Source organism: Atta colombica, unplaced genomic scaffold (assembly GCF_001594045.1).
Source record: "Atta colombica isolate Treedump-2 unplaced genomic scaffold, Acol1.0 scaffold39, whole genome shotgun sequence".
Lineage (NCBI taxonomy): Eukaryota > Metazoa > Arthropoda > Insecta > Hymenoptera > Formicidae > Atta > Atta colombica.
The window spans coordinates 88,288-98,716 of record NW_017259498.1 but is presented as its reverse complement, the minus strand read 5'-3'; the positions used below and the strand labels follow the sequence as shown (position 1 = coordinate 98,716).

General features: G+C 29.0%; 2 protein-coding genes across 3 annotated transcripts in view; one reads left to right on the top strand and one right to left on the bottom strand.

Annotated features, from left to right (window-relative positions):
• The window catches only part of LOC108691105 (zinc transporter ZIP13 homolog), a 22,065-nt gene extending 19,309 nt beyond the window's left edge, over positions 1-2,756 (top strand). The window contains exons 4-5 of the mRNA XM_018198744.1: positions 1,560-2,148; positions 2,521-2,756. Of these exons, the coding sequence (XP_018054233.1) occupies positions 1,560-2,148; positions 2,521-2,690 (759 nt within the window). The 3' untranslated portion in view covers positions 2,691-2,756. The remainder of the gene's footprint in view (positions 1-1,559; positions 2,149-2,520) is intronic.
• Positions 2,757-6,373: 3,617 nt separating this feature from the next.
• On the bottom strand, positions 6,374-9,489 carry LOC108691095 (nucleotide exchange factor SIL1). 2 transcript variants are annotated; one of them, XM_018198734.1, is made up of 4 exons: positions 8,967-9,038; positions 8,101-8,387; positions 7,296-7,561; positions 6,374-7,212 (listed from the first exon to the last, which is right to left on the bottom strand). In XM_018198734.1, the coding sequence occupies exons 2-4, from the start codon at positions 8,317-8,319 to the stop codon at positions 6,459-6,461; spliced, it is 1,239 nt and encodes a 412-aa protein (XP_018054223.1). In that variant the 5' UTR covers positions 8,320-8,387; positions 8,967-9,038; the 3' UTR covers positions 6,374-6,458. The 2 variants fall into 2 exon arrangements, with proteins under 2 accessions (XP_018054223.1, XP_018054222.1); XM_018198733.1 differs by lacking the exon at positions 8,967-9,038 and adding an exon at positions 9,142-9,489 and having other exon boundaries at positions 6,375-7,212.
• Between the last annotated feature and the right edge of the window lie 940 nt (positions 9,490-10,429).

Genomic DNA, 10,429 nt, shown 5'->3' with positions numbered 1-10,429 from the left:
TATATATATATATATATACAGGGTGTTCCAGTTTTTTTTAGGAAAAATTTTACCAACATATTCTACAAGTGAAAACAAGAAAAAAATGTTATAGAAACATAAGCTCATAAATGTTTTATTGAAGTTATAATAAAAATACAAAATGATAATGGACTGATGTTTCATCGACATAGCATAGGAATACATTGCTAAATATTTACACAAATTTTATTGTTTACTTTGTTGAGGTCGTTGACTTAATCATTGACTTTGTGTTAAAACTAATAATGCGTTAGAACTCTGTATGATATCATATCACACCGCGAGTCTTTTAGATTCATGAATGCGATGACATGCATTTCATTTGTGATTTTTGTAATGGAAATGCTGTAGTTGTTGTAAAAGAATATCAGCGAGAATTCCCTCAAAGGAGAGTATCACATCAGTCAGTTCATAAGAATTCATGAAATAGGCTCTTCATAGTATAAGATAAGAACATCAATTTTATGGATCAATGTAATCGAAATCGCTCTGAAAGAAATCTTAAACGTCTTTGACAATGATTCGGGACAAAGTATTCGACGAGCTTCATATCAACTACAAATATCCAGATCTATAATCTGGTGAACACTATATGTGATGGAAAGATATCCATAACACAACCACTGTACATCTTTTACCGACAGACTGAGAAGATACGTTTTTGTGAATGGTATGTACGTACAATCCTCGATAATAATTTTCAGTCAAATATTTTGTGGATGCATGAAGCAATATTTACGAGAGTCAGTGTTCTAAATATACATAATAACCATTAATGGAGATATGAAAATCATAGTGTCTCAGAGAGAGGGTTTCAATAATAATTCAAATGAAATGTATGAGCGGGAAATATGCAACAATCATACTCTCGAACCTTTACTTTTTACTGATAGATTAATTACAGTCTTTTTTGGATTTCTTACAAAATGAATTGCAGCCAGAATTGGTAGGAGATATTCCATTATTATTTTATCAAAATTTATGGATTTAATTAAATAGTTGTGCAGCACAGTGTTATGCAGCACCAGTACGACAATGGTTAAATAATTATTACCTTCATGGAAGGTTGAGGAGGATCAATTCTTTGGCCTCCAAAATCATCTAGATCAACTATATCGCGCGATTGGATTTTTATTTATGGAGAAAGAAAAAATTTATCAAACACGAATTAATACACGTCAGAAGCCAATGCAAAGAAATTCGTGATGCATTTACTGTAATTTAAAAAAAATCAAGAAGAAATTAATAATGCAATAGATTCTATTTTTCTCGTAGGTATCAGTTTTATATTTGTAATGACGGACAATATTTTGAAATGGAGTTATAATAAGCAATCTATTTCTACATAGTATCGAATAAAGAAGCAATTTGTTGTTATTTTTGTATTTTCATTATAACTTTTCAATAAAATAATTTATGAGTCTATGTTTATATAACATTTTTTTCTTGTTTTTAAAGTATAGCTGGTAAAGTTCTGCCAAAAAACCTCTATATACGTATTATATAATTGTCTAATAACCGAATGTATTCTGTGATAGGTACAATTCCTGGAGAAACAATCCAGTAAAGTAGAGTTTGCTCAAATGCTGAATGGTATCAAAGATCTACGAAAGAATGGTTTTAAAGAGGCTGACATTATGAAATCTGCATTAGCAAGCGAATGTCCTAATGATGGTCCGCTGGTTGACGAGGCAAAGAACTGCTTGAAGAAACTCGCGAAGACTAATGGCTTCACATCAGTGATTTCATGTGTTGACTCTCCATGCGTACGCTCACCAAACAATATTGTTAATCGTTTAACCGCATGGGCAAAGAAATTCACCTTCGACTTGTTTCGCAAATTTTTCGATCCCAAAGCCTTTCCCGGATATCTAAATCTTTTAATGAATTTCCTCGACAATTTTACTCACGGTTTATCCGTGGGTGGATCGTTCCTAATTTCTTTCCGTGTAGGTGTCCTCAGTACGTTCACTATTTTGGTGCATGAAATACCTCATGAAGTTGGCGATTTTGCTATTCTATTACGAAGTGGATTTAGTAAATGGGGTGCTGTGCGGGCGCAGTTAATCACGGCTGGCGGTGGAATCGTTGGTGCTTTGGCAGCCGTCTCCTTTTCTGGTAGTTTAGGTAAATAATATCTTTAAAAATTTGTGAAGATAATATATAAAATTTATTTTAAATACAATTATAAAATACATTTGTAACATAAAAAACTTGATAAAAATAATGCAAGATAAAAATAAATAAAAATAATGCAAAATAATAAATTAATCTAATAATAATATAGTTGCATTTTTTATTAAGCTTAACGATAAAAATTTTGATATTATTTTTGACATTACATTTTATTAATTTTATTTATTTCATTGTATCAAGTAATTTTTGAAATAATATTTCTATACTATAAATAATCTTACTAATAGTATCTATTATCTATTACGTAATTTATTTTATTGAGTAATTTATTTTATTGAGTAAAATTTATATCTTTTTTTTCAGAGGAAAGAACTAATTGGATATTACCATTGACCGCAGGAGGATTCATACATATTGGTTTAGTAACCATCCTACCCGATTTGTTAAAAGAAACGAATATAAAAGAGTCTTTGAAACAATTTGGCGCTTTACTTTTGGGAGTTGTTATCATGGCTGCACTGATCTTTATTTAGATCAAATATATTTCATTAAAAAATTATAGCGAATTCAATTGCCGCAGTATTAAAACTGTTATACAATAATCTATTTGAGTATAAAATAAAATATAAATATTTTAAATGATACATGTGTGTGTATAAAATACATATTTTAAACAGCACAATAAAATCTAATAGAATTTTCGCGATTTAACTCGTTTCTTTCGTTACATTTATATTAAATACTTATCTTTATGTTAATTTGTGTATGACGATTAATTTTATGCACTAGTGTATACAATCGAATTCGCTATTAGTTATGCAGAGAAATTCTATTATGTTGATAGTAAATTTCAGTTATGTGCTATCGCTGAGTTGATAGAAAAATATGTCTCAAAATTATCAACTTTTCATACAGAATATTTTTACAGTTCTGAATTGAAACAACACTAATTAGAATAGTGAATATGCAGTTTCTTTTCTTCCATACTTTCAATTATAATATGATCTTTAAAATTATATTACGAGTTTTCAAAATTTGAATATTGCAACCTTAATACAATCCTACAGTATATTTCATCCCTTAATATAGTTATATAAATATATACTTTTCAGAGTTATTTTTCTCTCATCTAAAAAAATTCTAATTTTTTTATGTGTATCATTTTTCAACACAGCGATATGTATCAACACAATATTTTGAAGTTGCCATAAAGTTATATAATACTTTTTCTCTCTATATTATTTAATGAAAGAAGACTTGCGCTATATGGAGAATGCCTTAACACACGCGTGACGTTGCACGCGTATAAAAAAACGTATGAGAAGAAGTGAGAAGAAGGCATGTAAAGGCATTCCTATTTCCATCTGTACATCACAGTGCAGCGTCACAAATGCCTTAACGTTTTAGTATGTCTTTTTATACCTTCTTCTCTCGCGCAACTTTGCGTATTAAGGCATTTGTGACGCCATGTACAAGAGTGCTATGTCTTATTTTGATTATCATGATTTTGAATTTTGAGTAAAAATAATTTTTGTTTAAATCATACATAAAAGAGTCTATTGTTGTTGTTCCTTCTTGATAATCAATTTCCATTTCGACAACATTTAAGCAACAAGGGCTAAAAAATTTTGTACTAAGAATATTTTTCAATACGCACTGATGAAATAGTAGTCTGAGATTATTGCATTCTTTCAGTGAATATTATAGAGAAAGAGAGGAAGAAAGGGGTGAGTGAGTGAGTGAGTGAGTGAGCGAGAGAGAGAGAGGGGGAGGGGGAACGAGAAAGAGAAAGAAAAAAAAAGCGAAAGCAAAAACAAAGAATTTGTATATTATTTTGTCAGAATTAAATTACTTGTTACGTTATGACAAAATGACATGAAAAATATTATTATATTTCATATAATTTATATTATAGACACATAAATATAGAAATTTGTTATAGCTAAGATAATATTAATATTATTTTCCAGTTTGTATACTAATAATTTTTTCTAATAATAAAACAATTGAATACCAGTTAAAAATTTAATTTAATTTGAAGTATTGATGATTTTTCGTAATAATGACTGAGATATATTATATATATGAATATATAATATATATTATAGGTTTATGCATATTTTGAATTTTTTAATATTTCCTTCGTGCTGTGAATATTTGTTTCAAAATATAAGCTATTTTCATAAATAATTAATATCAAGTATAAAGTTAATTATAAACCTAAGCTGTTTTCATATTATCCAAATTTTTAATTCTTTAATTTAAATCATAAAATTTTTAATTGATATTATTTTATTAGAAAGAATACTAGGTTATATCAGTATTGCTTTATGATAAAACTCATATATTTACGTGTCTGTCATAAATTATATACTGCAACAGAAATTCATATTATAGTTATTTTAGTTATCAATTTAGTTATCAGTTAATAATGTAATAACAATTGCATGTATGTACATATAGAGGCTATGAAGAAAAAAATTACAATGGCATTAAATAAGTTCCTTTCTATTCATTGTAATGTAATTAAAATTAAATAATGTAATTTAATTATAATAAAATAATATACAAACTCTTTTCTTTTTCTCTTGCTCTCAAATTTGATAAATTCCGAGTTTAGATATAGCAACCTTTCTAACCATATTTAATAAAACTTATAAAATCGTGCGTAGGACGTAAGATTTTGACTAAAGTCTAAATGAGTAGACTAGACAAAATGAAATTAATTATATTCCTTTCGTCTACGTCTTTACTAATTAGTATTAAATATTCACAATGTATTCTTATATTTTGTTATAAATATTCACAGCAAAAAGGAAGCTCCAGGAAAAATTCAAAGTATGCATAAATCTCCAATATATTTGCATCTTTATCGGTATTAAGAAAAATTACATGGTGATAATATATATTTTCATTAAGATTAAAGTATATCAAAAGACATAGTTATACATTGCGTTAAGTATTGTATATCCATAAAAGATATCTATTGCGTATCTTTTTCAGATCGAGCTTCGTATTTCATTAGACATTTAGACATATAATTCAGATATAATTATAATTCAGATATAAAATGTAGATAAATATATCTACGGGATAAATTTTGTTAAATTTTCAATTTATAAAGACGAGCAGAACTTTCAGAAGGAATTTAGCTGTTGTAATTTTCTCTCGGTAGCCTCGTGTATCATGCGTGATGTTCATACTTTATGAGTTATAAAAGATAACGCAACCCTTGTACTTAACAGGTAAAAAACAAGGTATTATTTCATTCAAATGCATGATACAAGAGTGCTCTTTCTTGCACCTGTAAATAGAAACCCTAGTTGGGGAACTGGTTAAAATTAACATCTTTTACAAAAATATTTTCTATGTATCATACAGTTATATATAAATGAAACTGTTCATATCTATGTAATCTCTAATTCGCTATGATTTGTAAATAAAATATACTATTCTGCGATTGTTTATATTTTATACTTCTTTTATATTAAATATATATACTACAGGAACTTTCAGATAATATGGCATATAATCGGTACAAAATAATTTATTAAGTAATTATTTCTAAAACAAAAAATATAAGTTATTTATACTTGCTATGTGATAGCCAGATATATAACTAAAGTCTTATACATATTTTATGTACATGTATCTCAGTCGTTTTACTTTTCAAATGATATTTTTCAATTATTCCTCACATAATTATGAGATATACATGAAATATTAATTGAGCTGATTAAATCAAATATCAAAAGTTCCCGTCTCTTGAAGGGAAAAACATACAGACCTTTAATGTGTTTGATAGGCCAATAGAAAGGAAAGACTCTTACAACGAAAAAATCGCTATAAATATAACTACTATGCCATTTAAACAATGAATTAAATAATGAATTTAACTGACATCTAATGACTAGTATTTCATACTTTGGATACAAGAGACGAGAACCACATTTTTTCACTGATCAATCCTGTAAGTATGACAATCTATTTACAGTAGAAATAGAATAAACACAGAATAACAAAATACTTTTTTATACTTAGATTTTTCCTAAGATCTGGAAATTGTAGCTAATCATCTTCATCTGCAGATAATATTCTCTTTTTCAAGATTTTTTTAATAATTACTACGACAATAATTTTAATTTTCTTCTCTTGACAAAACTTTTTACACTGACAAATACATATTAAGTAAACTCTATGCTCTATTGCACATATCTATTAACATAAGACTGGAATTTAATTTATAATCTTTGATATACTTTCGTATATTTTTTTTAGTTACCTTAGACATTAATTCATATTCATAGTTCATCATGAGGTGCTTCAAAAATAGTTTCTTTTAATCTTTCAATCAGTAATATTAAACTCTTCAAAATGTCTGTTTCATCCACAGTGAGTTTAATATTAAGATTTTGATAAAAGTGTAAGAGATTATTTATAACAGGTAAAAGCAAAAGCTCAATATTCTTAAATTCGGTTTTACAAATAGGAGATATCGTGATCATGCTATCTGAGACTACTTCGAGAAAATCGTTATTTTCTATGCTAAATTGGCCAGTTAACTTTTCTTTGAAGCATTTAACCATTAAGTTGCTTAGGAGTTTACAGTAATCGTGCCTCAGTAATTTTAACTCAAAATCTGTAATAGCATACTCCCTCATTCTCTGTTGACGCTGTTCGGCATCATGAATTTCTTCTAGGTTTCGTCTTTCGATTGTTAAATCGTTAATTAGTTTCATTGCTTTCATTTGTATATGTAATTGATCGTCGTATAGAATCTTGCCAAGTAACTGCAAACCGCCATGATCAATCCAAGCTTTCTGAGCAGCAGGAAATTGGCGTATTAAGGCACTTAGAGCAAAGAGACATCTGGATTTTACTTCAATTTTATTATTTGTAGACAAGACGTGCAACACTTTTTGAATAAAATCATTTTCTAATGCCTTAGCTTGCACTTTTGGATTTGATTGGGCGGCTGCTCCTAAAAGGCGTAATGCTTCTGATTTTATTTCATTATTAGTTCCATTAAGACATGGTGATATGATCTTAGTCAGCCTACAAAAAAAAGTTTAAAATTGTATTAAAATTGTATTGATAAATTGTTATCTCCAAGAAAAATTATATTCATTCATATTTACCCATCCATGTCTGAGAATATTTTAGCATTGTCTATTTGATGAAGAAGATATTCTAAATTATTTAAAATGTCCAATACTTCTTCAATCTCTATACTAATTAACGTTCCTGTAGTGATACTACTTTTATAAGATTGAAATTTCTGGAAAAACCTTTTTAATAATTCTGAATCGCTTGTAACATTAACTTTAAGAGCATTAAGTTCCTCTTTCAAAGTTTCATAAAAACGTTTAAAACGTTTCTCAGTTTTTGGTCGAGTTTCTCCATTCTAGAATGAAAAAGAAAAGAAAAATATAATAAATTTTAAATTTTTACTTATTAATCCTAAATTTGTAATAAAAAATAATTTACATTTGGGTAAACAATTATTAATATAATTTAGATCTATAATCAAGACAATGCAATATGTTAAAATATGGAACGAACAAAAAAAAACATAATTGCAATTGTTAGATACAACATGTGTTAATCTGTTTCAATTCCAAATTCCAATAATTGCAAATTTCTAATTCTTAATTCTCTGTCTGTAATCACATTTTTATTTCTTACGTCTTAATTTGGATCTATATCTATCCCAAGTTTTTCATTGTTCTAGGCTTTCAAAAATTCAGTTAACTCCTCTGTTACATTATTAAATAGTTTTTAATTGAAATGTTAAAACCTTTATCTAACAAAATTTAAAATTTGAGCAAAAATAGAATAAAATTTTGAGGATCAAATTTAAAAGTAAAATTTTTTGTTTATGCTAAAAAACCCAAATTGAAGGCGGAAGATTAAAATAGATATTTAAAATAAAAAAATAGTTACATTCATGTTTGATATTTCTGCTTCATCTTGCTTAAGTTTTTTCAATCTCGCTTTCAATTCATCGATAGGAAATTTCAAAGAATTCAAAGATTCTGAAACTTTCTTTATTTTCACAGAATCCGGCTCTTCGTTTTCTAGAACCGACTTATCTGGATGTAGTGTCAATGACTTGGAATTGGATCGGTTTGTATTTTCATCATCTTCTTCTGTGTCATCCATCAATTTAGCCTCTGTTACTCCAGTTGCAAAATTATGTCTCACGTGAAGTCCCTTGGGAATAGGAGTTCCTGATAAAAATTAAATTTTATTAATCTTACTAGAGATTAGATCTTTATTCTTACTAGCACAAAATTTTAGGATATTTATAATTTAATCAAAAATTTGATTGAATCTACTATTATTAATTTTTGTATTAAGATGCGTTTATGTGACAAAATTAGTTTTATTTATATATTTTAGTATCATACATATTTCATTAAAAAAACACAAGCTATATATACTTTCATAATTATTGATTATTTAAACAATTCTGATTTGGAGCTTTCTTGAATATTTATATAGAATAATCCTAATATTCATATCCATCTCAAAAGTTTCAACAAAATTTTAATATTTGTTAAAAAAAGAGAGAGAAAATCATTGTAATATGTAATCCCGAACGATTTAATTTCTTAAGACTGTGCCTTCTTGGACCACGTAATCCAATCGGCACATACATCACTGGAGGCAACCATTCGGACAGGACGATCACAGAATTCTCTCTCTCTCTCTCTCTCTCTCTCTCTCTCTCTCTCTCTCTCTCTCTCTTTCTGTCGCGATTCCTTATTTAAAACAACACGAAGTAATCTCCAAAATTCTCGCATTACACAAGACTGTGCTGTCTTCTTTAGGAATGTCGGAAGGATTGGATTGTTGCATTTTCGCCGCGGAAGGGCTGCACGTACAGCGGATTTGACTGACGTGGTGTCAAACAGAGCGATGGATCTCGATCGGCGTAAAGTAGTCCCACGGTTGCGGATACGACCTTGATGAGATACTTACCCTTTTTCACCGTCTGCCATTCGTGCGTTGCCACGAAAGCGCTCTCGTTTTTTTCAGCGCTGCCGAAAATTGCAAGCGGCAGGTACAACAGCAGGATGCACGTGTCAACACGCATTCTGATAGGGACAACACGACGTCGTCGTCGTCGTCACCGGAGTAGAGAAACGCGTTACGGCTGCGATTGTTCACAGGCGAACGTTTATGCGCAAATCTTGTAATCGTTCGTCATCAGCTGGCGCAAAAGCGACGTGAGATTGTCAGCGTGATGCTCGGCATGACATTTATCGCGGGACTCGCGAACAACTCGTTCACGTGTTGCGTCCGCTATTTATTGCGTCTGTGTGTCAACCCAATGCGCCGACGGTAGTTGCACGCGGTCGCCACCAGAGCCGACCGACAACCAATGAAGAGACGCGACGTTGCCGTATCCATCGTATTCGAATCTTCTCGTGTATTTCGAAAAACCGAGTAATATTTTATTGTAAAAAATAAGATTTATTTTTTTCATCGTTAGAGCGGGCTGCAGAAAAAATTTCCTTCTCCTTTTGTCAAGTATCAAATATATATAGATCCTTATTTCAACATATACATTTTTTATAAACTTTATGAATAAAACTAGTTTTTTCATTATATTTGATATTTCATTTAAAGTACAAGTCCAAGCAAAACAAATCAAAATAACAAAATAACAAAATGACATTATTAATTGAAAAGTGACTTTTAGTAATTTTTTTTCCAAGACTGGCACCAACTTTTCAGTGGCAATATATATATATTGAAACTCGGCTTAAATCCGCGTGTGTTTTCATTACGTATTGAAGATTGAGGATTGCAAATTGAAGATTAAAATCCAGACAATCAGAATGATATGGACTAAAATTATAAAATAATTTTTTATAAAATTATCTGATTGAATTCTAATGGCTATGTTTAGCAAAACATTTACTTTACAACTGTTGGAAGTTTTCTTCGCTTTTTGATTAAATTATATTTTTTACTCTAGAGAAATGATCCTATCTCAGCAGATAATCATAAAACGATTATAAAACTATTGTTTTCTGCTGAACGTAACCATTTTTTAATTTGCAAAAAAAATCCTCAGTCTCCAATACATAATATATAATATGTATTTTAATTGTAAATAGACTTATAATTTTCAAACTGTTGATTATTATTTATTAGAGAGAGAACCGACTTTATTTATTTATATCTGTGTAAAATTATTACATAACAATAGTAGAATCAAATTAAAGAATATTATAGCATGATATAATTGCGTGACAACTGC